At 41.8% G+C, this 27,131-nt stretch overlaps 1 protein-coding gene across 5 annotated transcripts in view; it reads left to right on the forward strand.

Moving 5' to 3' along the window:
• LRRC37A (leucine rich repeat containing 37A) overlaps positions 1–25,104 on the forward strand; it is a 33,053-nt gene extending 7,949 nt beyond the window's left edge. For 3 of the 5 annotated variants that reach the window (XM_080681494.1, XM_080681495.1, XM_080681491.1), the window contains exons 2-14: positions 1,708–1,779; positions 3,511–3,582; positions 8,014–8,094; positions 12,050–12,121; positions 12,698–12,772; positions 13,847–13,962; positions 16,109–16,240; positions 16,495–16,622; positions 17,550–17,654; positions 22,804–22,853; positions 24,559–24,613; positions 24,695–24,831; positions 24,938–25,104. In XM_080681494.1, the coding sequence (XP_080537620.1) occupies positions 8,075–8,094; positions 12,050–12,121; positions 12,698–12,772; positions 13,847–13,962; positions 16,109–16,240; positions 16,495–16,622; positions 17,550–17,654; positions 22,804–22,853; positions 24,559–24,613; positions 24,695–24,831; positions 24,938–25,052 (1,005 nt within the window). In that variant the 5' untranslated portion in view covers positions 1,708–1,779; positions 3,511–3,582; positions 8,014–8,074 and the 3' untranslated portion in view covers positions 25,053–25,104. Of the gene's footprint in view, positions 1–1,707; positions 1,780–3,510; positions 3,583–7,674; positions 7,747–8,013; positions 8,095–12,049; positions 12,122–12,697; positions 12,773–13,846; positions 13,963–16,108; positions 16,241–16,494; positions 16,623–17,549; positions 17,655–22,803; positions 22,854–24,558; positions 24,614–24,694; positions 24,832–24,937 lie in introns of all 5 variants that reach the window. The other 2 variants (XM_080681492.1, XM_080681493.1) reach the window with 1 other exon arrangement.
• Positions 25,105–27,131: the final 2,027 nt, after the last annotated feature.

The raw sequence follows: 27,131 nt of genomic DNA on the forward strand, positions 1-27,131 counted from the left end.
TGAATCAGAGTAGTTGTGATAGGAGTAAAAGGAGAATCCTGGGAACACTTTCAAGGAACAACTGAGCCAAAACCGGTTTGGCTCAGTGGATAGAGCGTCGGCCTGCGGACTGAAGGGTCCCAGGTTTGATTCCGGTCAAGGGCACGTACCTTGGTTGCGGGCACATCCTCAGTGGGAGGTGTGCAGGAGGCAGCTGATCGATGTTACTCTCTCATCGATGTTTCTAGCTCTCTATCCCTCTCCCTTCCTCTCTGTGAAATATCAATAAAATATATTTTAAAAAAATAAAAATAAAAATAATAATTTAATAAATGAATCGTTTAAAAAAAAATAAAGGAACAACTGATAAGATTTAGTGATTGACTGGAGATGGGAGTTGGAATGTACAGGAAAGAGAAAAGTCAAATATGACCCTATAAAATTTCTGCCCTGGATGATGAGGCGAATGATGGTGATATGACAGGTGGACATACAGCAGTTGGGAAGGAGAGCCTGTTTGAGGGAGATGAGTTCAGTTTGGTCATCTTTTATTGGTGAGCATGAAGTAACCAGAAGGCTTCCGGTGGAGTGGAAATGTCCCCTAGGCAGAGGGCAGATAGGTAGGTGTTTGACTTTTTCTGACCTTCCTGGAAAATGTGTCTGTAAACTGAATAGGTAAGTTGTTGCTGAGGGAAGAGGACAAAGCTAAAGATTCAAAGTCATCCACAGGTTGAAACTGAACCTCAGGAATTGAACAGCTTCTTTTAAACACTTGTAATTCATAGACATATTCTCACTGTGTGTTTTTAAATGTCACAGAAGTATATAGTATAAAATGTGAAAATCCCACCCTCTACCGCCCTAGCTGGTTTGGCTCAGTGGATAGAGCGTCGGCCTGCGAACTGAAGGGTCCCAGGTTCGATTCCAGTCGGGGGCACATGCCCAGGTTGTGGGCTTGATCCCCAGTGGGGGACTTGCAGGAGGCAGCCGATCCATGATTCTTTCTCATCATGGATGTTTCTTTCTCTCTCTCCCTCTTCCTTCTTCTCTGAAATCAATAAAAATATATTTTGTTAAAAAATCCTACCCTCTGCCACTCCTGTTACCATTTTGGTGTGTGTCTATCCTTCCATCCAATCTCCCTCCCTCCCTCCCTCCCTTCCTTCCTTTCTTCCTTCCTTCCTTTTTGCATTTTCCCCTAAAATATTAATACTTTACTCCTTGCTCAGTGATTTGTGCTTTTCCCTGTCAAATATGTCTATGAGAGCTTTCCATATTAGTCCTCTCATTTCTAACTGCCCTTATCCTTCTAACACCTGGAGAGATGTCCACAGAGGCACTGAGCCAAAGCTGTGCTGTGGCCTGGCATAAAGTTTCTTTATATTTATTTACTGATAATGATAAATTTCTGCCATTTTTCTGTTGAATTATTCTTTTCTCATTGATTTGTAGAAGTCATTTTAGATCTTAGAAAGAATGCATTCAAAGTATTAACTGGCATTACCTATTTAAGAGAAGTTCAGGTTCTGAGGAGCTGCCTCATTGTCTGTGCCAGTGGCCCCACATATTGTCTTTATTAATTGTGCAAACTGGGAAGCTGATAGCTGTGGAAATTAGAAAACTCGTATTTTCTGCATTTGAATATTCCCCACACGGTTGCCATGATGTTTTACTTATTCTGTTTATTCTTTTCCTACTTATTCAATGATATTAACTGTTTCTTCACAGAAACTTGCAAGGAAACTCAATTTCTTACATCAATAAAGATACATGGAAGTCATACCATTTGGTTGCAAAACTGTGAGTATATTCTCTCCAAAAATGAATACAACAAATAACTAACTGCATTGTAAGATCCTTCTTGGTCCAGAATTTTGAGGTCAATAACTCTGATAAATGGTATTTCCCCTTCCATGTCCCAAATCAATCACTATTGATTGCATTTCTGTTCGTTTTAAAAACTAAATTTGGCAGTCTCTCTTTTTTAAAAATATATTTTTATTGACTTCAGAGATGAAGGGAGAGGGAGAGAGAGATAGAAACATCAAAGATGAGAGAGAATCATTGATTGGCTGCCTCCTGCACACCCCCTACTGGGGATCAAGCCCGCAACTCAGAAATCCAACCCTGACCTCCTGGTTTATAGTTCGACGCTCAACCACTAGGCAGGGCTGATATATTTTAATTGCCCTCAAAGAAGTTGTGCCAACTTACACTCCAATCAATGGGCCACGACAGCATCTATTTCCCTCTACCTTTTCACCACTGGATAATCTCCATTTTTTGGCTGATCTAATGGGTGAATAAAAGGGGTCCCATCTGAATTTGAATTTTTCTGATTAATTGTGAACTTAAATACTTTTATATATTTACTAGAGGCCCGGTGCACGAAATTCGTGCACAGGGGAGGGGTGTCCCTCAGCCCAGCCTGCACCCTCTCCAATCTGGGAGCCCTTGAGGTATGTCCGACTGCCCATTTAGGCCCGATCCCAATCGGGCCTAAATGGGCAGTCGGACATCCCTATTGGGATCGGGCCTAAATGGGCAGTCGGACATCCCTCTCACAATCCAGGACTGCAGGCTCCCAACTGCTTGCCTGCCTGCCTGCCTGATTGCCCCTAACCGCTTCTGTCTGCCAGCCTGATCACCCCCTAACCACTCCCCTGCCAGCCTGATCGACGGCCTAACTGCTCCCCTGTGGTCTGAATGCCCCTAAATGCCCTCCCCTGATGGCCTGGTCACCCCTAAATGCCCTCCCCTGCCAGCCTGGTCACCCCCAACTGCCCTCCCCTGCAGGCCTGGTCACCCCTAACTGCCCTCCCCTATAGACCTGGTCTCCCCCAACTGCCCTCCCCTATAGGCCTGGGTCCCCCCAAACAGTCCTCCCCTGCAAGCCCGATCACCCCCAACTGCCTTCCCCTGCAGGCCTGATCCCTCCCAACTGCCCTCCTCTGCCGGCCCGGTCACCCCTAACTGCCCTCCCCTGCAGGCTTGGGTCCCCCCCAACTCTCCTCCCCTGCAGGCCCGATCGCCCCCAACTGCCCTCCCTTGCAGGCCTGGTCCCTCCCAACTGCCCTCCCCTGCCAGCCATCTTGTGGTGACCATCTTGTGTACACATGGGGTGGCCATCTTTGACCACATGGGGGCGGCCATCTTGTGTGTTGGAGTGATGGTCAATTTGCATATTACCTCTTCATTATATAGGATTGAACATTTGTATTTCTTCTCTGAATTTGCCCTGTCCTTTTTTGCCCATTTTTTTTTAAATGTTGATTTATAAAAAAGTCCATTTAGGCACATAAGTGATTTGGGGGAAAATATTTACATTCAAAGTGCCTGGTATTTTTCGTGACAGTTTGCGTGTCATATTATTAGTTCAACTTGAACAGATCGTCATAAATGACTTCTGAATTATTAATAAAGGACATAATAATGGCACCATTACCCAGGTTTCCCCATACATATTTCTGTGCAGTAAATAGTTGTAGTTATTTTGCATTTTGATCCAGAAATAACATTTTCATTTTTCAGAAATCTCAGTGGAAATAATTTGAGAGAATTACATAAGGATTCATTTGAAGGCCTGCTGTTCCTCCAGTATTTGTAAGTTAATTATATTTATTTGAGTTTTGTTTTCGTTTCTTGTTTCTATTTGAGTTTTTAGTTATGTTATTGATAAAATAAGTGTTTCAAAACAGATTATCTCTACAATTTCTCCCATCAATAAAATTCTACAATTCTGTAAATTTGTGTAGGGCTCCAGCCCATCTCTAGCACTTAATATCTCCTATGCATTTTCATTTTTTTAATCATATGAACAAGATATAGATGGAAAAACTCTACAGTTATAGAGGAAAAGTGGTAATATGGTGTAATTATACACACATATGAGCCTTGTTATATAAGTGTTCATATACCATCTGCTTATGTTTATATTTAGTTTAGGGCCCATGATCAAATTGGACCTATGGTGTGTGTGTTTTTACAACCCATAAGTTAAGAATGATTTTTACACTTTTAAAGGGCTGTAAAAGAAAAGAAACAAAGAAGGTAGGTATTCAAGACAGACTGCCCGTGGTCTGCAAAATTTAAAATATTTACCACCTGGTCTTTAGAGAAAAGGTTTTTGTTTATTTGTTTGTTTGTTTAATATATATTTTAATTGATTTCAGAGAGGAAGGGGAAGGGAGAGAGAGATGGAAACATCAATGATGAGAGAGAATCATTGATCCGCTGCCTCCTGCACACCCCACACTAAGGATGGAGCCCGCAACCTGGGCATGTGCACTGACTGGGAAACGAACCATGACCTCCTGGTTTATAGGTCGATGCTCAACCACTGAGCCACATGGCCAGGCTACAGAAAAGGTTTTTAAATGTTGATTTAGTAAAATGAGAGGAATTCAGGTTAACCTCAAATTGTTTCCTGTAGGACAAGAAAATGTAAAGCTCTTGCATTAATTTGAATGCCATTAATCTGGAATTTTTTGATAATTTAATCTTAATTAGATTAATATTTACACATTTAATGTTTAAGCAGATGAATTATGTAAACATAGTATTATTAAGAATATAGTAAGTTACCAAGAGAGCAGACTGGTGGTAAGGATTTCAATACAGGAATTGTTATACCAATATTAAAAAATAAATGCTTAAAATGATGGTTAAATGGTATAATTAGAAATGTCTACACTAAATAAGCATATCAGAAATACCCACCTCCATTAATAAAAGAAATATGCAAATTGACCATACCTCCACGATGCCCATCAGCTGATCAGGAGTGAGTATGCAAATTAACCCAACAAAGATGGTGGGTTAATTTGCATACACAGGCACGAAGCAGCCGGGCGGGGCAGGATGCCTGCTATGAGGGGGAGGGCAGGGGGCGGAGGGAGCTACAGGAGCGATGCTCCACCGGGAGCGAGTACTTGCAGGCTCCCAGGTGGCCGAGAGTGAAGCCAGGGGAAGGAAGGCCAATTCTTGCATGAATCTTCGTGCAGTGGGCCTCTAGTTACAAAATAAAAATCTCTCCAGCCTCCTTGTCAAGGAAGAAATGTTTGCCTAGTAATTCTGTTTACTTATAAGGAGTTATTTTTTGCTCTAAAACTCATTTATGATCCTTTGTCCATGGCATCCAGAGCTGTGTATGTCATTAATCTTTATTAAGCAAATGAATGATGCTCTTTAGCAAATAGATTCTTTTGTCAAATGTAGAAGGCTTAAGGGAAGTGGGTATAAAGAGTCTCATATGACACTAAAAATAGTTCTTTGGATTACCAAACATTTCAAGCCTCAGGAGGACAACCACTTTTGTATTAGACTTGGGTATCTGCCATCTGGGTTTCAAACCTTACAGTTTGGAGAAAAGCAAATGAGGTAACTGCTCAATAGATTAGGTTATTGATTACTTCTACTGTGAAATACCTTGTAAGCTAATAATTTCATGCTATCATAAGTATTCCCATTCATTTAAAAATGCCAATCAATAAATAAGCTAGTAAAGAATATGCGAAGCATTATACCTAGAATTGTAGGCACAAAGATGGGTAAGACAGGGTTTCTACCCTTCTAGTAACTCATGATCTCATAGGGAAAATAAACATAAGCTCAAACAGTGCACAAGTACTAAATGGAAGACAACATGCTGCGGAGGCACACAAGAGGGAGCCATGAAGTGATAAAACTGGAAATCATTTTTCTCTCTCTACTTCCCAGCTATTTGTTTATTTCATAAACTAGAGGCCAGTGCACAAAATTTGTGCACGGGTAGGGTCTCTAGGCCTGGCCGGCGATCAGGGCCAGTCAGGGCCTTCTGGCTGCCAGCCAGGGCCTTCCTTTGTTTTGCACCACCCCCTGGTGGTCAGCGCAGGTCATAGCGAGCAATCGAACTCCCGGTCTCCCGGTCAAATTCCCGAGGGGACACTTTGCACATTAGCCTTTTATATATATACTAGTAGCCCTGTGCATGAATTCGTGAGCCAGTAGCTCTCTGCGGGGCCTGGCCACCCTGCGCCTGCTGCCCAGAGGCTCTCCGTGGCCCAGAGGCCCATCCGCGGCTGGGCGCAGAACGCTTGCCTCATGGCTCTGGTGACAACATAAGTGTTCCCTCCCCCGGCCGCTCCGTGCCCACTGCCCAGAGGCCCTCCGTGGCCAGGGTGGAATGCTTGCCTCATTGCCGTGGCGATGAAGCAAGCATTCTGCCAGGCCGCTCATGCTGCCCGCTCTCAGTGGCCGCCCCACTGGGACTGGGGGACTCGGGCGGGGCTGAAAGGACTGGGTGCCGCCATCTTGTGGCTATGGGTGATACTTGATTTGCATATTACCCTTTTATTAGATCGTATATAGATATTTGAATTTTCATATGTTCACATGTCTGTTTTTAACATAGTAGACAATGCAAATGAGCAAGACCAAGTGCATACTTTCAAGGAGTTATTCTCAGAGGAAATAGGATGCAAAAATAACTTTTAAAACGAGGAAATAGATATGGGCAATAAGAGCTATAAATTTTTTGGTTACAGCAGAGGGAAAAGAGACTTCAAGTTGGATTAGCAAAGATGTTACTAGAGTAGCTTTTTGAACAGGACCTTGAAGGGCCCTTGGGGATCATCAGACAGACATGTTGGGTAGAATAAGCTTACAGAAGGAGCACATGGAAAGGCAAGACGCAGGAAAAATACATTGTAGAGTACAAGTAGAGAGAGTAGGAATTTAGAATCAGATCATCTAAAGCTTTGAATGCCAAGCTACCATGTTATCACACCAGTGCTCGAGGACAAACTTGAGCCTACAACAGAATCGCTTGGAGGGCTTGTTAAAACTCAAGCTGCACCTCACAGTTACTGATTCAGTGGGTCCAGGGAAGGACTGAGAATTTGCATCTTCCGAAGTTCCCAAATGATGCTGGCTGGTATTTGAGAGTCACTTCTGGAGAGCTAATCTGTTGGCTGTGTGCAGGAGGATATTATAGAGGGAAACACCAGTCAGACAACAGTTATACTCATCCGGGTGAAAAGTGAGGGACTAAAGTGGAATCAATGGAAATAAGAGAGCCAACTATAGACAACAGTGGTGTGTTCAAGTAAAAATTCAGCAACATGTTGTTTTCTGTTGTCCCACCACTGAAGCAGTTACATTCATGGGTTATTAAAGTGATGTAAAATTAACATGAATTTCTATTAATATAATAGAAAGTATCATTCTGAATTAGTTCAAAGTTCTGTATTATTAGAGAAGTAACTTCCTTTCAAGTTATGTGAAAAGGCATCTTTTATTTCATCTGATATTGAATTGGCTTAGACAAACAGAACTAAACCAGGAAGGTGTGTAAATGTGAGACTATTTCTTTTAATATTATACATTTATAATTATATATGAAAATACAACCTTTGAGCAATCTAAATTTGATGGGACGATATAAGGTCATCTAGTTGATTCTTCTGCTCTTAGGAAAGATTACACTTAAAGTCTATCAAGATCTATAGTTGCATATTTTATTTATGAAGATCATGAAAGTGAGAGAGGTGAGGGCAGGGTTAGGGGCTCTGAAAGGTTCAAATCACAATTCCTAAGATTTCAAGTTTAGACTAAAGCTACATTTTCAATATTATCATTCTAACCTCTACCAATTATTCCTACTAAATAGATATCTAGTAGCTAATTGAGGCACTATTTTTCTTTTACTTTTTCTAGAGATTTATCCTGCAATAAAATACAATTTATTGAAAGGAATACATTTGCATCACTACCTTTTTTGCAGTATATGTAAGTTATAAATATAACTTCGTTATTTTTATAATTTTTATAAAACTTAATTGTAAACCTCATTGTTATTCACTGTTTTGTGTCTAATGTACCACATATATAGACATGAAAGCATAAATCATAAGCAAATCTCTCCTACAGTGAGATTTATTTAGTGTGTGGAGGGAGTATTGAGGTTGTTTATTATATATAAATTAGAATCACTGCCAAAAGATAAATGATCAGAAATAATATTTTTTGTCTTCTTTTGCTTGTATCTTTTTGTAGAAATCTTGGCTGCAATTTAATCACAAAAGTGAGCTTTGGAACATTTCAGGCCTGGCATGGAATGAAGTTTTTACACAAGTTGTAAGTGAAATAGAAGATAAACATATGTAAAAAGCTATGTGTAAAAACATCATACAGTGATTGGTTAGTTGGATGTAAGCCCAGTTTGAATTCTGAAAAGCATGGCTTAAGAGCCATTCATTTTTTACTCAAATGAGGAAAGTAAGGTACAGAGACACCAAGAGACTTGTCTAACTAATATATGACACTGTCTGCTTTCCCTGGTACTGACCTTTGGCATGGGCAATAGAAGGCCCCAAGCACATAGCATTCAATGTAGCATCATCATGGGAATCCCAGTGGTGCTGCTGCTCCGATGTATGAATGGTCCTTGAAATTCCACATCTGAATTTAACTTTGATTCCTGTTCATGTGCAAAGTTCCTAACTGCTTAAATGTATGCAACATAGAACTGAAATAATTAAGTTTAGCTCAGAGTTCTCCAGGGAGCAAAAGGTGTAGGTGTTTCCTCAGCCATGAGTCTCTTTTAAGTGGTAAAGCAGAAAGAATTCCTAAAAATCTGCCACAGGGTACTTCTCTCCCCAATCACCCAGAACATTATTTTTCAGAAAGCATATGCCTCTGAAGTGAATTATCTGTGGCAAGGGGAACCTTTGAGAGGGAGAATATGGCTGTTTATGCTAAGGTGTGGTGTGAAAAAATATCAAGAAAAAAATAAATAGCTGTAGCCTCATTCCAATTTCTTTCCCGACTCTCGAAAGGAAACCATCCCACTGCTCTGCATTGCTCTAGGAAGTCCTGGCTCTTCACAGCTGTAGGAGTGAAGGGGTGGGCAAACTTTTTGACTCGAGGGCCACAGTGGGTTCTTAAACTGGACCGGAGGGCCGGAACAAAAGCATGGATGGAGTGTTTGTGTGAACTAATATAAATTCAAAGTAAAGGAGCGGAGGGGAGAGCAAGAGAACCGGATAGAACAGCCGGATCCGGCCCGAGGGCCGTAGTTTGCCCAAGGCTGGAGTAGAGGCAAAAAACATTAATTTTTGGTGTTGACTTCAAAGAGTCTAGTGTCAAGAAAACAGAAATCACAAAACTGACCCCAAAATTTGGTTTTGAAACCAGGATGTGTGAGTCCTCCCATGTTGTTCCTCTTTATCAAGATAGTTTGGGCTATTCTGGGTCCCTTGAATTGCCATACGATTTTAGCATTAGTTTGTCACTTTCTGGAAAGAAGTCATTTGGGATTTTGAGAGGGATTGCTTGAAACCACACATCATTTGGAGGAGTACGGCCATTTTAACGGTATTATCTTCTGATTCGTGAACAAAGCATGTCTTTCCATTTATTTAGATCTTCTTGAATTTCTTTGAACAGCATTTTGTAATTTTTAGTGTATGGGTCATGCACTTCTTTGGTTAATTTTTTTCCTAAGTATTTCATTCTTTTTGATGCTGTTATACATGGAATTGTTTTCTTCATTTTATTTTTCTATTACTCATTGTGTATAGAAATATAGTTAATTTTTGCATATTGGTCTTGTACCTTGCAACCCGGCTGAACTCATTTATTAGCGCTATCGTTTTTTTCTAGATTCCTAGGAATATGTCTCATGGTTTTCCAGTTTTCCAGACATAGGTTAGAGAACTTCAGAGTCTCTATGGACACCCCATGTCTCAGCTTTTACTTTTAAGATTTTTGGTTAGGCTATTTTTTGTGTTTTTGTGCTGTTATCCATTGCTTCAGCAGCTGCCATGTTAAAACATTTACCTGTAATTGTTTTCAAAAATATTCCCCCTGGGGGAGGTGAGGGAGGAAGAAAAAAAGAAAAAAAATTCCCCCTGAGGAGAGAGGCTTTTGGCACCAGGCAGCTAGCTCTCAGTCAGGTCAAAGACAAGTCTTTCAAGTGAGGTCTTCCAGGGAACCACGAGACAGTTCTTTGGGAGTGAGATTTTGTTTCAGCCTGTATTGGGGATGTGGACTATTTTCCAGGGTTACCCTTGGGATGGAGAGCAAAGGTCTAGGATGAGTTCAAGCAATACAGATATCACTGTTCTTAGGATTAATTTAATTTTTCTTGAATAAATGTCCCCAGAATGCCTGCAAGCCTATTGGTTAAATTTCCAGAGTTTGAAAAAGTTGATTCTATTTTTGCCAGCTGTTTTTTGTTGCCTTTTTAGGGATGAATTTTCAGGTGCCTTGCTCCACCATTTTCACTGATTTACCTACACACGATTTTAAATCTCTAAAGTCTCAATGACTACAAGCTAGTTAAATATTTAATCATGGGAGGTGATTAGGAAACAGAAAAAAAAGAGAAAATGTAATTTTCTCTCCCAGATGGGTACATGACATTTGAAAAGGTATTTCTATGTTCAGTAGTCTCAAAATTAAGGTTGAACTAACAACTGTTTAAAACCCCTTTTCTTCATACAGACAAACACAGGCTTTTGAGTCAGAACTGAATTCAAATTCCAGCTCTGCTTTTTACTAGTTTGACAACCTAGGGCAACTTACATAACCTCTCTGTGCCGCAGTTTCCTCATTTGTAAAATAGGGTAATAATATTTATCAATAAGGTTATTGTGAGGATTAAGTGTGAAATGCCCATCACAGAGGCCCAGCAGCCTAACTGATATTAGCTGTGATCATTATATTTGTAATATTCTGTAAAAGTACACTAATGATTCTTTTTTCTTGTTGTTAAGCCTCAACTGAGGATATTTTTCCATTGATTTTTAGAGAGACTAGAAGGGAGGGGGAGAGACAGAGAGAAACATCAGTGTGAGACAAACACACCGATTTGTTGCCTCCTGCACGGCGGGGATGGAGCCTGCAACCCACGTATGTGCCCTTGACCAGAATCAAACCCTCCACACTTCAGTCTGCAGCTGACGCTCTATCCACTGAGCCAAACCAGCTAAGGCCACTAATAATTCTTGAGTAGAGTTAACCTAAAGACAGGTTTTCTGTTCTTCCTGTTTCTTTTTGTTTTATTTTTTATTTGTTTAGTTTTAAAGAATTGAGAAAATTTATTCCACCATTTGGAATAAAAATTTGTGTCAAAAATGAATTTGTTCATTGTATTGATATATAAACAAAATGTTATTTATTTATTAAACAAACATTTATTAAATACCTGTAAATGTCAGGCACTATGTCAGACACTTAGTGGTCCCTGCCCTCAAGGGACTAACAGTCCAGGAAACTTACAAGTAAACAGGTGATTACATACAATGCAAGCCTGTGATACAAGAATAAACATGGGAGTATGTGATGGGAGCATGACTTTCACCAGTTCCTCTTAGATTTATCCCTTCTTTAGCTCTAAAACCAAGGAATTAGTCCTATTTTTGTTTTTAACTGGGTGGTTTAAACTATAGAATTATTTTAATTTCTGGAGATGAAAGAAAAGTCCCTTAAATTATGAAGGACATTAGAAAAAGTATTTCCTATAGAGCATAGTCACTTCTAGGGTTTTCTTTTTTTTTTTTTTTTTTAAATATATTTTATTGATTTTTTACAGAGAGGAAGGGAGAGGGATAGAGAGCTAGAAACATCGATGAGAGAGAAACATCGATCAGCTGCCTCCTGCACACCTCCCACTGGGGATGTGCCCGCAACCAAGGTACATGCCCTTGACCGGAATCGAACCCGGGACCCTTCAGTCCGCAGGCTGACGCTCTATCCACTGAGCCAAACCGGTTTTGGCCACTTCTAGGGTTTTCATTCTGAAAAGTTCTTCAGCAGTTTTTCCCCTATGCTGTCTACTTTTCTCCCTCCTCCTCCCCCTCCTCCTCTTCCTCCTCCTCCCCTTCTTACTTTCTCTTCTTCACTTTATCATTAGAAACCTGGGTAATTCCCTGAAAAAGAGTGCTGTATGGATTCTAAGGGTGATCTATATGGATAAAGACAAAAAGTTATTTTTTTAATCTTCAAGTTTTGTACCAACAAAATGAATATAAACTTTCATGGAAATTATTGAAAATGCAGATAATTTTAATTCCATTGCATTTTTCAGAATTCTCAATCGGAATCCTCTGACAACTGTTCAAGATCCATATCTTTTTAAATTGCCAGCATTAAAATATTTGTAAGTATTACAACAATCTCATGGCTCATGAGATGATTTCTGCTTTCTTACTTTCATCAGTGATTAAGTATTTTGGGTTTTGGCTAAAAGGTCATAATTTACATTTTAACTGGGTTATTGGATAAGAGTTATTGGCACAGAAAAGTGATTAAGAAAGAATGCATATGAACAAGACAGCCAACAGAGGAAGGGAGCGGTGTTGAAGAACACATACAGATACGGAACATGCAGGTGCATGTAGAAATACTATTGACCTCCGAAAGAAACAAGAAACAAGTTGTACATTATGTATTAAAAGAGTAATCAAGTGGTCGGCGCAATAGAGAATGAGAAGTAGGATAACGGTTTTAATCAAAGAAAAAAGATTGTTTCACCAAGGTCATTCATTTGATGACACAAATAAATTTAAATTTCTTCAAGAAGAGCTCTCTGAAATTATCACCTATGGCAAGTAAGCTCTTAAGCTGGCTTGGCAGAAGCCAGAACTGAAGTATTCACATGTTGCTAAGTGTCTTTTTAAGTGTACAGTTTTCGTCTTTGGGTTTATATCATGCATGTTTGGGCTTTCTCCTTCAGAGACATGGGAAGGACACAAGTGTCACTTATAACAGTTGGGAGCGTCCTCATGATGACCCCTCAATTGGAAAAATTGTAAGTTGATTTTTCTTATATTTATTTTCACGTAGTCATTCTTTTAGGCTTCTTTTCTTATTTTCTTAAGTCAGGCTTCTGAGGCCAGGTACCCACATAAAGTTTTTTATGCCCAGAGTAATTTCTAATATATGTACCGTTCACAACTAGGAATTGAGAACGGGACTCCATAAGATGGGGATTTATCCAGAGTCTTCTCAGAAGTGTTCCCTCTTCCTGTGTATTCTTAACCCAAAGTGAGACCTTTGGGTTGGGAAAAGGAGATACTTCTGAATTAAACTACACATTAGTGTCACCCAGTTCCAATGCCTATCACCTTTATTCTAGCTAGGCATGCCATACCCACTGCCATTCTTATCCTTCTGTTGGGCACTTCTGACCTTCGCTCTATTTATTTGCTGTATTCAAGAGTAGCAAATGACCAACTCATCCCAACCAAACTGCTCAGGCGATATGCCCAAACAACTCTTTTGTTGTTGTTAATCCTCGCCCAAGGATATTTTTTTCCATTGATTTCAAAAAAAATTTTTTTAATCCTCACCTGAGGATATTTTTCCCATTGATTTTCAGACAGTGGAAGGGAGGACGGAAGGAAGAAAAAAGAGAGAGAGAGAGAGAGAGAAACATTGACATGAGAGAGACACATTGATTGGTTGCCTCCAGCACATGCCCCAACCCGCCAGGGATTGAACGCACAACAGAGGTATGTGCCCTTGACCAGGAATCGAACCTGAGACCCTTCTGTTCCCAGGCCAGTGCTGTAACCACTGAGCAACTTGCCAGGACTCCATTGATTTTATAGAGAGGGAGAGAGAGGGAGGGAGGGAAGAGGAGAAAGAGAGAGAGAAACATCGATGTGAGAGAGACACATCAATCCGTTGCCTCCAGTACTTGCCCTGACTGGGGCTGGATCCAATCCAAGACCCTTCATTGTGTAGGCCGATGCTCTAACCATGGAGCAACTCTGGCCAGGGCAGCCCCAACAATTCTTTTCTTCACAGCTCTGTGGTAGCCTTGGCCTACCAACTCATGTAACTCCTTTGCCACTAATTGACTCTGCATTTCCATTTATAGGATCTTACCTAGCCATTTGACCTGCTGCCTCTGCCAATTTAAAAATAATATTGAGACTGTTGCCAAGACAGTCAAACTACATTGTGATACTGAATGTCTGAAAAATATACCTTGTGGTGAGTCTGAATTGCCAAATGATAAACTTTTACATTTTTATTTATGTTTTAATTTTTTATTTTTAAGCGATGATAATAAATTTTTAAACAAATAATGCAACTGCATTGTTTTTATTCATTCATTCAGAGTTCAACTGCCTAGATTTCTAAGAACTACCCCTTGCTGAAAGTCAGATAAAGAACAAGAGAGGAATAGAAGGGGAAGAATGGAGAGGGAAGGGAGTTAACATTAACGGCCACACAATGTGTGTTGTGCTCTCTGCTTGGTGCTTTACTTCCAAATGAGAACTTGTTCATTAGTGTGTCAGTTTGTAAACCGGTTTTGTATGCATTAGGTTTCAATTGCCCTTTGCCTTGTAGACAGGTACAGATATATTTTTATTTCATTTATTTTTGCAATTTTATAAAAAGAGTACAAATGATGCTGTTTTATGGAAGTTTTATTTGGAATTTGAGAGTTTCTGGATCCATCTCCAGAAACTGCTACCCAGCCCTTCTAATGGATGGAAGGGCTCTTGCATACTTAGACCAGCAGTCAACAACCTGTGGTCCGCGGACCACTGGGGGTCCCTGAGGTCTGAAAGGTTGGCGACTGCTGCCTTAGACCATTCAGCTCTGAACTTGCTCTGAAACACAAGGTTTTCTACCCACCAAACACTCAGGTGCTTTTAAGTATTTTTCTACATATTAAGCTATTTTCTACATATTAAGCTACTTGATAACTTCCAAAATGTGCTTTCATGCCCAGATAGCTTGAATATGGGTCTCTGTCAGTGATCTGGGCCACATCATAAATAATAATGCTGCTGCTTATTTTTCAAAACAATGTTTTGACCAATTATATTATTCCCTTTACCTCAAGGGTGGGCAGAACAGGCATTTTAATCTCCTTTCACAGGTGAGTGAAATCAGGGTCAGAGAGTGCTACGTGCTGTCACTGAGTGCCAGGTCTCCGCCTCTCAGTTTGGGGCTCTCGCAAGCCCATGCTCCTCCTTTCTCAGGGCACTTACCTCCTTCTCTGGCCCTCACCACCACCAGCAATACTTGTAATTTTTCTGGAAAAGAAAACCCAGCTGCCCAATGGTACATTTGACCTTCATGCAGTCAGAAGCTTTGGATGGTTCCCCACATGAAACTGAAAATATAAGAAATGACATGAAATGAAAGCAAAGTAGGCAGCTGACAAAAGTTGCTCTTTCCACCCTAGCCAGTTTTGCTCAGTGGATAGAGCATCGGCCTGGGGCCTGAAGGGTCCCAGGTTCGATTACAGTCAAGGGCACATGCCCGGATTGCAGGCTCGATCCCCAGTAGGGGGCGTGCAGGAGGCAGCCGATCAATGATTCTCTCATCATTGATGTTTCTGTCTCTCCCTCTCCCTTTTTCTCTGAAATCAATAAAAATATATTTTTTTTAAAAGTTGCTCTCTCCCCAAGTATTATTCCATAGATTTATTGAACATTCCACAGTGGCACACAACCTTGCAAATCTCTTAATCTACATCCCAGATGCCTGCCTAAAGCCTAAATTTAAGCAAAGAGCAAGAGTGGACATAGTGTTTTTTTCTGTATAGAGCCTTCTGTTATGGGGGCTGGGATATGTGGGAGCAGGGACCAAGCTAAGGAATCGGTGGGTAAGTGGAGAAGGGCGTGTCCAGATGAGGACTTGTTAGCAGTGGGCGTTAATCGTGGTCATCTGTGATAGTAGCAAGAACAGGAGCTCCCTGAAGAGTGGAGAGAGGAAGCCTCTGGCTCCCTCTGCATCTCAGGCAAGACAGGATGGGGTACCCGAATGTGGGGAGTCACAGTAGGTCTTCAGGTTCTCAGTGAATGGGTCTTTCAGACTTGGCTTTTCTTCAGTAACCAGCAATTGGCCCTTGGGGACCAATGGAATAATCCTAAATATAATTACTATATTCCACACTATGGGATGTTCTCAATAAATAACCACTTTTTAAAACGACACCTTTTCTCTTTTTGTTGTGTTGACAATAATAAGTTTAAGTTGGGATTTATTTTTCTCCTCTCTAAATGGCACTCAGATATTTGCTGATTCCCAACTTATTTGACTGGGATGGATGGCTGTAGATGGACAAAGAGCTGTCCCATGAGTCTTTCAGCATCAAAAGCGGTCTCTTCTTTTTTGACAGATGAAGAACTACTTATAGAAGGACCATTCATGAAAGTACTGCAAGGCCGGAAGAACACCAGCATTGAGCTGACTATTAAGTCAGAGAGGGCATCCTCAGACAAAAATGGAGAGAGTTCATCATCCCTAATGCGTGAGCAGCTAGACTCTAATGATAAAAGTGATGTCATGCATGCACCAAATTACATATTGCGCTATTTCTTGGAGGAAAATCTAGAAAATCTAGAACCAATGTTATTACCATTCATTAAATTCCTTTTGCAAATGTACAAGATGGAGACATGTCCCTGAGTCATTTGATAAACAACAGAGGGAATCTTTCTCTTAAACCCAAGTTTTACCGTTAAAGTTACAAAAATAAATTGAGGAAGCTATTTTCTGGAACAGGCCCCCTGAAGAAGCCGCTCAGTAAACAGCAAGAAGAAAACGTTTCCAAGGCAGAGCAGGCTACGGATCAATGGAAAAAGCAGAGGCTGGAAGCTCAGGGTGAACAGGAAGAGGAGGAGCCCAATGAGGTGAGGACAGCTCTCCCCAAACATAAGACCTGGACTTCTAGTCAGTTTAGGACACGCCATGAGAGCACCCAGGCAGGAAGGCCAGGGCGCCTGGTCTGAATCTTGGCTTGGCCATGTGACTTTGGCTAAGACAGTGATCCCCCGCTTTGTTCATTTAGAGAACAGCGCCACTGTTCCTAGGGTAGACTAGAAAAGATAGATAAATTGTATAAGAAAATGCTAATTCTCAGATGACATAGCACATTAGATTTGGTATGTTCTTTAAGAACCTATAAGCTGCCCTAACCGGTTTGGCTCAGTGGATAGAGCGTCAGCCTGCGGACTCAAGGGTCCCAGGTTCGATTCTGGTCAAGGGCATGTACCTTGGTTGCGGGCACATCCCCAGTAGGGGGTGTGCAGGAAGCAGCTGATCGATGTTTCTCTCTTATCGATGTTTCTAACTCTATCCCTCTCCCTTCCTCTCTGTAAAAAATCAATAAAATATATTATTAAAAAAAGAATCTATAAGCTATTCACCTGAAAGAATGGGGTTTTAGAGTAGTAGTTAAGAATAGTTAGCCCTGGCCAGTATTGTTCTATGGTTAGAGCATCAGCCCATGCATAGAAGGGTCAAGGGCACATACTCCGATTCCTGATCCCCTGCCCTAGTCGGGGCTTTTGGGAGGCAACCAATAGATCTCTCTCTATCTCTGTCTCTATCTGTATCTATCTCTCGCTTTCTCTCTTTTTCTCTCTCCCTCCCCTCCCCTTTCCCCTTTCCTCCTCCTCTCCTTTCTACTCTCTCTAAAAATCAATGAAAAAAAAATCCTCAGGTGAGGATTGACAACAACAAAAAGAATAGTTAGAATAGGCTAGAGAATAGTTTGTTTTTATCCTTTCCATCTTTGTTTTTTTTCTTTTAATGCGTTCTTTGTTTTTGTTTTTTAGCTCACAAAAGAAGTGCCAGGATATGACTATAACAACAATCTCATCGTGGCAATAATTGTGACTATAGTAACAATAATTTTTATTGTAATTTTCTGTCTCATTGCGGTAAGACAATAGTCGATTCAATTTCCAAAATATATTCTGTCTTTAGAATAGATTCAGAACCCACAATCTGAAAATCAAGGCCATTTTCCTACCGACTCCTATTTGATATTCCTCTTTAGTCATGAGCACTGAGATATGCTTTGTTCTTTTACTACAAATTATATTCCAGGGATTTTTAAAGGAAGCCCACCCTACTCCCAGAGATCTCTGTGGAAGTGAAATCAAGATAACAAGCCCCCCCGCCCCCCGCCACCGGTTTTGCTTAGTGGATAGAGCGTCGGCCTGCGGACTGAAGGGTCCCAGGTTCGATTCCAGTCAAGGGCATGTACCTTGGTTGCGGGCACATCCCCAGTAGGAGGTGTGCAGGAGGCGGCTGATGGATGCTTCTCTCTCATCGATGTTTCTAACTCTATCCCTCTCCCTTCCTCTCTGTAAAAATCAATAAAAAATATATTTTAAAAAAAAGATAACAAGCCCCTAGAATAGTTTGAAAAATTAAGTTTAATAAGCCAGAGCTGACATAGCAAAATTTCTTCAATTCAAAATGGATGGTGTTAATTTGATGTACTCACCAATTACTCTCTTTCTATCACTGATTTCTTTCCTTGTTGGCTGAAGTGAGGAGAGAGAGAATCTCCACCTCATGGAGCTCTGTCACCCTGGAAGAAAGGGCACAGCTAAAGAATAAAAGTGTGATCTTGTCAATTCATAAGATTTACTCAGCAGCTTTCTTCTCCAGTGTGTAAGATATGGTGTAAATAGGTTCAGTTAAAACACAGCAACCTAAATCCTGCATCAGGCTTCTTTAAAACATGTCATAAAAGAGTCACCTGTTCCTGGAGCTTGCCTATGTACCTTTTGTTCAATTACATGATGGTGTATTTTCCCTACAGGCAGGTTGCTAACATTAAAAAGTGACTTACTAAGCTGGGGATCTTGACTCTACCCTACTATCCAACCGAATTTACCTTTTCAACAGTCATGGCAGCCCTCCATTCAGCCAAGGCAGCCCCTCCCACAACCCAGCCACACCATGCCCATTCCCACTTTGGTTTGTGCCTTGCCCATCTAAAATCCCCTTGTTTTGCTCTGTCTGCAGAAGTCCTATGAATCTCTCAAAAGCCAGTTCAAGTTCATCTTTCTTCAGGAAATCTTCCCTGAGTACTCCAGCCCCACTGGTCTTACTCCTTTCTCTAAGTTTTGTCACCATTTTTTTTTTCAGGGAAATAGTGAGGCATTCCCCTTCCCTGAGAACCTAAAAATATGGTAAACAATTTTTTACTCCCCATCCTAGCCAATTTGGTTCAGTGGATAGAGCGTCGGCCTGTGGACTGAAGGGTCCTTGGTTCGATTCCGGTCAAGGGCACATGCCTGGGTTGCAGGCCAGATCCCTAGTGTGGGGCATGCAGGAGGCAGCCAATCAATGATTCTCTCTCATCATTGATGTTTCTATCTCTCCCTCTCCCTTCCTCTCTGAAATCAATAAAAATACATTAAAAAGAAAAAATGTGGCTCCCCAAGAGAGAAATACTAAGGTCAACATGTCATAGAGCAGAGTCGAGTTGTGTAAGGATCAAATGGCTTCCTGGTCTATCAGACGTGAGTAAAACCTGATGGCATGTATTGACTGCTAAGGAGAAACATGTCTATCTGCAGTTGGTCAGCAAAAAGCAGAGAAAAGGTGAAGAAGAGACCAACATGAGCATTGCCCACCCTACCATTGCTTAAGTGTAGAGATGGCATCTCAGGCAGCAATTGTGGAGAGTCAGGCCCACTAGCCAGGCTGTGCCTGTTGGGGAGACAGATGGATCCTGCTCAGTCCTTTCCATTAAACACTGGATTCAGCTGATTCCTTTTGTTCTAATTCTGTTCTCACCAGTAGCCTTCTGATTGTGCTTTAGTGTGCCATGGTGGCCTATCTCTACAGAATGTATTTCCCTGATCATGTAGAGACAGATGCTGTCTGTGGAACAGATGTAGTTCTCATCGTCAGGTCATAATCTGGCATTCTGGGGTTTTTGAAATTTATTTTTTATTTTTAAAATATATTTTATTGATTTTTTACAGAGAGGAAAGGAGAGGAATAGAGTTAGAAACATTGATGAGAGAGAAACATCGATCAGCTTCCTCCTGCACGCCTCCTACTGGGGATGTGCCCACAACCAAGGTACATGCCCTTGACCAGAATCGAACCCCGGATCCTTCAGTCCGCAGGCCAGCGCTCTATCCACTGAGCCAAACCGGTTAGGGCCTGATTTTTTTTTTTTTTTTTATTAATCCTGTGGTATTGATAAGGTGAGACTTCCCCTGAAGGGAGAAGTGAGTTCTCTCTTGGTGAGGACAGAGTCTGATTTCTAAGCTAGGAGGCTGGGGACTAGCATGGGGATCAGTTTGCCAAGGCGTCTGGGAAGAAAGTACCTGGCCATTGCCCAGACAGTACCCTCTACATCTCCAGGTGGCATATGGCCCTTTGCTTTTTTGGAATTTCTATAAACTCCTATACTGCATTTAATGTCTATGTAGTTTAACTTTACATTTATATATATGGTTTCATTATTGCCTCTCCCACTTAAGCTCTTTGAGGATGTGGACCATGTCTTGCTTTGTTTTGGAGTGGACAGTAATAGTGTTCAAAGGCAGAAAGATGAGGCATTTGGTCAATTTCACAATGAGGACTAATGCAACTTAATATTTATTTGAAGTAGCGTACAGAGTCCAGCAATAAACAGACCCATGTGTTCCTAAGACTTTTGAAATGTCATCTTTCAATATTCTAATCAGTGAAATATAATTAAATGGTAATCAAATAGCTACTTAACTATTTGAGGGAGAAATAACAGCAGATCTCTGTTTCTCACCTTAAACCAATGTATTTACGTAAATGTAAAACAAACAAACAAACAAACAAAAAACTCATAAAAGTACTAGAAGAAAAGAGAAGCAATACTTTTGTAAACTGGCGGTGGGAAAGAGCCTTTTGAGCCTGATACCACAGGCAGAATCCTTGGATAGATTTGACCACTGTGACACCATTAGCAAACTTAGCACTAGTTTATGCCAAGCATAGAATGAAGAATTTTCCATGTAATGTCTGATTCAATCCCTACAGTCCTGTGAGGGTGACAGCAACACCCTCTTCCACAGATGGAGATCAGCTTAAGGCCCCCGTGGTAGAACCAAACGCAGACCCCCATTTTGCCCAACTGCAGAGCCTGTGCTTCTGACTCCACTGTTCTGTCTCCTCAAACACACAGACACCGGGGCGTCTTTGAAACGCTGACATTCAGAAAGCTACTGAAAGGAGTAAGATAAACGAACAGGAAGGTGCTACACAGTCAAGGGGAGAAGAGGGCAAGGGCTGTGAGGAGCAGGCTTTGTGCTGACCGTCTGTCACCGTATCTGTCAGTCCTCTCATGGCTCATGGGGGGTAGGTTTTGTGAACAAGGCCTTTGTCACCTCCTGGTATGAAAGTAGTCTCCGGTATTTTCAAGTGCTTTTTATGACATTTCTTGTTATTTATAAGTTTTTAAAATCTGTCTGTCATTCATTTTGTTTTTAGTCTGGTTGACTGTTTATCCCCCACACAAAGATGCAATTGTTTTAGAATCTTTTATTGAATGACTCATTCTTTCTTCTCTGATCTAAAATGCTCTCTTTGTCTGGCTTCTATTCTGTTGATCCAGTTATTTTTTTCCTGTACCAGTAGCAGTATCACCATATAGTTCCAATTCTTTTTCATATATTTTGATATCTAGTAGGATAAGTTCCTGCTTTTTTATCTTGTTTTCCATACGTTTCATAGCTGTTCTTGCATATGTTTCCTATTAAATGTCAGCTGGCCAGTTTTGGTCTTTTTTTGCGGCGGGGGGGGGGGGGGGGGCTGTTTTTGTTTAAAAGCTCTCTTGGAATTTGAATAGGATTGAACTGCATTTGAAAGTTAATTTGTGGAAGATTGACATGTTTACAACATTCCAGGAGCATGGTCATCATTCTTCCTAATGTCCTTCAGAAGAGTTTTGTTTTGTTTTAAAATATATTTTATTGATATTTTTACAGAGAGGAAGGGGGAGGGATAGAGAGTTAGAAACATCAGATGAGAGAGAAACATCAATCAGCTGCCTCCTGCACACCCCCTATTGGGGATGTGCCTGCAACCAAGGTACATGCCTTTGACTGGAATCGAACCTGGGACCCTTCAGTCTGCAGGCCAACGCTCTATCCACTGAGCCAAACAGGTTAGGGCCTTCAAAAGAGTTTTAATGTTTTTTATCACATAGGTCTTACACATTTCTTTTTTTTTTTAAAATATATATTTTTTTGATTTTTTTTACAGAGAGGAAGGGAGAGGGAGAGAGAGCTAGAAACATCAATGAGAGAGAAACATCAATCAGCTGCCTCCTACACACCCCCCACCGGGGATGTGCCCACAACCAAGGTACATGCCCTTGACCGGAATCAAACGAACTTTTCAGTCCACAGGCCGAAGCTCTATCCACTGAGCCAAACCAGTCAGGCACACATTTCTTGTTAAGTTTATTCCTACGTACTTTATGTACTTTCATTGATATTGTAAATGGACTCTTTCTTTTTTTTAACCAGTTATTTGTGGGATATAGGAAAGCTATTGAGGTTTACATGTTGATCTCTTGATCATAGATTTAGCCATCTTACTGAATTGTTGTAGTACTGCCAATAAAATTTTAATAGATGCTTTTGGGCTTTTTAGGTTATACATCATCTCATGTGCAAATATGTTTTATCTTTTTTCAGTACTTCATTTTTTAAAATTAAATTGATTAGGACCTCCTAAAAAATGATGAATAGTAACAGTAATAATAGGCACCCTACTCTTATTCTTGACCTTAAAACAAAGCTGCTATGTAGGTTTCTGGTAGATACTTTTATTTTCCTACTTCTAAGAATTTTTTGTTAGGAATTATCTGCTGAATGTTCTCTAAAACAGCCAATAAAATATATTGCCAGCTGCATGCAAAATCCTAAATTAGGAACTATGGAACAAGAGTCAAAGGACTCCTCAACAGAGTTCCTGTCAAAAAAGTTATCATCTCACTTAAAAGGGAACAAATAAAGATTTAGAGAGAGTGGTCATTGTGATGAATAATCATGATGTTGTTTTCTTTCAAAACAGATTTATTGTCATAGAACACCATCAGAGGAAAGTAAAGAAGGAAGCTCAAGGTAAATAAGAGTCTGGCAATTTTTAAAGTAGAATTTTAGAAGTAGAGGAGCTTCTTCTTCCCATAAGTAGCCTGAGGTGACCTCTGAAAATGGTTCCTTATTCACTTGACCCAGAAACCCCCCCCCAAATCAGGCAAATCAATAGGTTTAAATCTTCATGTTCACTTTAAGAACACTAGGGAAACCCAACCACCATGGCTCAGTGTTGAGCATCGACCTATGAACCAGGAGGTCACAGTTCAATTCCCAGTCAGGGCACATGTCCGGGTTGATGCCTCAGTCCCCAGTGTGGGGTGTGCAGGAGACAGCCAATCGATGATTCTCTCTCATCATTGATGTTTCCATCTTTTTCTCCCTCTCTGAAATCAATTTTTTTAAAAATATATTTTATTGATATTTTATCAGAGAGGAAGGGAGAGGGATAGAGAGCTAGAAACATCGATGAGAGAGAAACATCGATCAGCTGCCTCCTGCACACCTCCCACTGAGGATGTGCCCGCAACCAAGGTACATGCCCTTGACCGGAATCGAACCCGGGACCCTTCAGTCCGCAGGCTGACGCTCTATCCACTGAGCCAAACCGGTTTCGGCTGAAATCAATTTTTTTAAAAAGCCACCAGACATCTAAAGGATGTCACTTTATAGAAGTAATGTGTGCCATTCTGTTGTTAAAATGGTGGAGTTAGTAGATACGCCCAGGCCAAAGAGTAGGGCCAGATGCAGGGTTGGTGGCCCAAAAAGAATGCTCAATTTTTGCAGATAGGGATGTAGATGTAGAGTCTCTGGTCATTTAGCACATCTAGGTGAACAAAGCTCCCAGGATGCGGCACAGAACTTACAGAGCTCATGGGTGGGTTGACCCATGGATATGTCCCCTGCCACGTGGAGCTGATCCTTACTGAAAAAGAGCACATTGTTCCTAACCCAGAAAAGGAGGCTGCACAGAAAAAGAAAGAAAAAAAAAAGATATCCCAGAAGAAACTTAAGAAACAAAAGCGTATGGCTTGGGAGTAAATTCATCATAAAATAAATACTAATAAAAGAAAAAAAAAAGAAAAGAAAGAAAAAACTAGAGAACTTAGAACTTAACAATTTCAATATCCTCTTTTTCAATGAGGAAACCACCAAATTTGGAAAATTTGGTGCTGGTTATGACCTTTAATCTGATTTCACAACTCACTCATCAGTCACAGCCTGCAGTATGAAAGTCAGCAAGCTAGATAACCTGGCCAGTTGGACTCGGACATTTAGTTGGGGTGATTTAACGTATGGGATAAAGCAGCTAGCAAAATAAAAGCACCCCCCGCCTCCGCACTCTGCCCCAGCAAATGATGCATGTGAGACACGATCAAAGGGGCCTATGTAAAATGTTCTGCCCAGTGTGGTTGTGCTTTTTTGCTTTCACTGCATGAGGGCACTTGGTCAAGGGCCAAGAAAGTGAGTGGGGCTGAAAATCCTGCCTATCCTCTATGCCAAGCCCCATACAGAGGTCTCCCCAGAGACATTGTGGGGCCACTTTAAACACAGAGAGCTTCTGGAAGTCCAGCATGCAAGGAATCATTTTCAAGGTCCCAGGTCTATGGTGATTTTGCTCGTGAGTATGGACCCAGGTACCCATTTAGTCCTCATAAGACCAGAGCTATACGTGTGAGAGACATGGAAATGGCATGAATCACTAATTGTCAGTATGCGTTTTTCCTCCAAGGGGCTTTTTTCCATTTTTCCAGCGTAGGAGATGGTCACCGGAACACAAGATGGAGGTAAATTTGAGGAGGATAAAGTACTGTGGGGGGACAAAGTAGGAGGAGCACAGAGTTCATATTCCCCTGTCTGCTCTCTAGGAAGGCGGTTTCTGGAAGAGGCAGCCGCTTTGGCTGAGGGATCTATATAGACCTCTCAGTGCCACACGCGCGGAAAACATGGCTCGGGAGCTACACGACAAGGATTCTGCTACTGAGGATGAACTGTTCCACAAAATGTAAATGATTGCTAACAATTTCGAATCCTTGTCAAAAATGAGGAAATAACGAATAGTTTAATTGTTCCTTTCAGGAGTAAAAGCCTTGGCCTTCTTCTCGCTCCAGGTTGCGTGGAGAGTTCTCAGTGAAGAGGGTTGCTGCTACAGACCCTGCGGCCAACAGCCCAGCGAATGAGCACATGACCCTGCCACCCAGCGAACCCCATCCTCAGGCTCCCTGAAAATTCTGTTGACCTATGTGTACAATAAATATTACTCTTTTTTTTTCGTTCATTTTCTTGTGATTTTTTTCTAGCTTTATTGAGGTATAGTTGACAAATAATAAAAAAAAAAAACTTTTAAATCCTTTTTTTTTCTTTTTTCTTGAGGAGGGTGGGAATAATCAGCTTCCTACAGCAGAACCCAGAAGACTGGCTATTCCAGTATGGAGAGAGATGCATGAATACTAGTCTGATGTTCCAATCTGATGGCAAATAAGGATTCAAACCAGAAAGGATCTAGCTCCAGTGCTCAGAAGAGCAGTGAAAGGCAGGAACGTGACTGGCTTGGAAAGGTGAGAATGGCCAGAACTGTAATAATAATAGCTAGTCATCTTCAAGTGCTTACTACAGACCAAAAACCCTCCTGAGGATATGATCTTATTTAATCCTCACATCAGCTGATATCTTGCCCAATTTAGGGATGAGGAACTGAGACTCAGATAGGTTTTGAAACTTCCATGAATTCACACACTCTGACCCCTCTTCCCAACTCTAAGGGGCCACGGGTAGTGTGGCTTGACTTCTCTTTTTTGAACATCAAGAGAAGTTTTTATCTTCAATGTTATCTCAAGGGGCCTATGAAAAAATACAGACACTGTGGCAATTGTCTTAGCCCCACACTTATTGGGCTGCCTTGGGCCCCTGTTTAGGGGAGACCCAGAAAACAGCATGGGGTAGAGCTGGCATTCAAACCTAAGCAATCCTGGCTCTCAGGCCCACTTGCTCTCTTACTGAAGGAACTACGTTACTCCTCCAACTAGACTCAGAAAGAGCTGGGTGAGAATTTATTAGTTGTGCAGCCTTGGGACCCCCAGGTTGGCTCTCAAGCCTGATTTCTTACCTGCACCATGGGGATGACAAAGACACTTACCTTCCAGGTGGCTGATAATGACAAATGTTTTTACCTGGCAAACAGTAGGAGCTTCTGTTTACCACAAATATTAAAACCCTAACTCCCTCATCTCTTAGGGCAGAGCGTCTCACATTTTACTAAGTTTTTATTTCTTATTTTCTTGCTCAACTATTAACTATAGTGTAGGCACTTAACACTCAGGCATCTAGCCGAAAACCTAGGGAGCCAGTGCGTTTTCACTCCTGGAGAGAGAATTGCACCGTGGGGGGAGGGGGCACACCCCAAGAGCTGATTTTGTAAGTGGAAACAGGCTCTGGGACCTCAACCTTCTCAGAGACATGAGGATCACCTTCATTCCAGAAAGGCCCATGGAGCACAGGAACACTTCTCTCACCCCCCACCCCCGTTCCCCTCCCCCCCACAGAGGTCAGTGCAACTTGCTTCCAAGAACTGGCCTGATCCTCAACCAGCCCTGTGGCCACCCACAGGGACTCCCTGGACCCGCATCTAGCCCTAACTCCGCATCCCTGTTCACACCAATGCTTGCATCTGCGCAGTGTCTGAAGCACCGCAGGACACCCCTTGCTATTTTTGTTTTGAATCCATTGGAAAGAGAAATGTCACGTCTAAGATGAAAATCAAATTTAACTATGGCTGGTTGAGCTTTGTGTCTCCCTGCTGATGAGTTGGTTAAAGGAGAATGTCGGGGCGTATCTAGGCGCTTCCTTTGAGAGTAAGGTGTGGTCTCCGTGTTTTTCCTGAACGCCTCCAGGCGGGAGGGTCCGACTTGGCCCTGAGTCCTGTCCCGGGGCTGCACTGATGCCCTGGCAAGGCAAAAATGGGGCAGAGGTTATTGATCCCATGTTACAAATGGGCAACCTTTGCTGCAGGAGGTCAAGCGGCAGCCCCAACGCTACGCAGCACCATGCTGAGGCCAGGAGAGGTCGGGCACCCCGATGCCAGAGTCTATAGTCTGACGCAGACCCTGCGGGGAGCTGGCAGAGAAGACGCATTCGGCCCGACGTCCGGCCTCGGGTCTCTGAACCGGCCGGGTAACCGATCCGAGCCTCCTAGAACCACTCGGGGGCTGGGAACCCTGGGGCGTCCCGGAGCGCCAGCCCCGCCCTCCCGCCCCGCCCCCGCTCCTCCGGGCTCCGCGATAGGCTCCGCGGGCCGGGGGCGGGCCG

The sequence above is a fragment of the Plecotus auritus genome (assembly GCF_963455305.1).
Source record: "Plecotus auritus genome assembly, chromosome: 7".
Lineage (NCBI taxonomy): Eukaryota > Metazoa > Chordata > Mammalia > Chiroptera > Vespertilionidae > Plecotus > Plecotus auritus.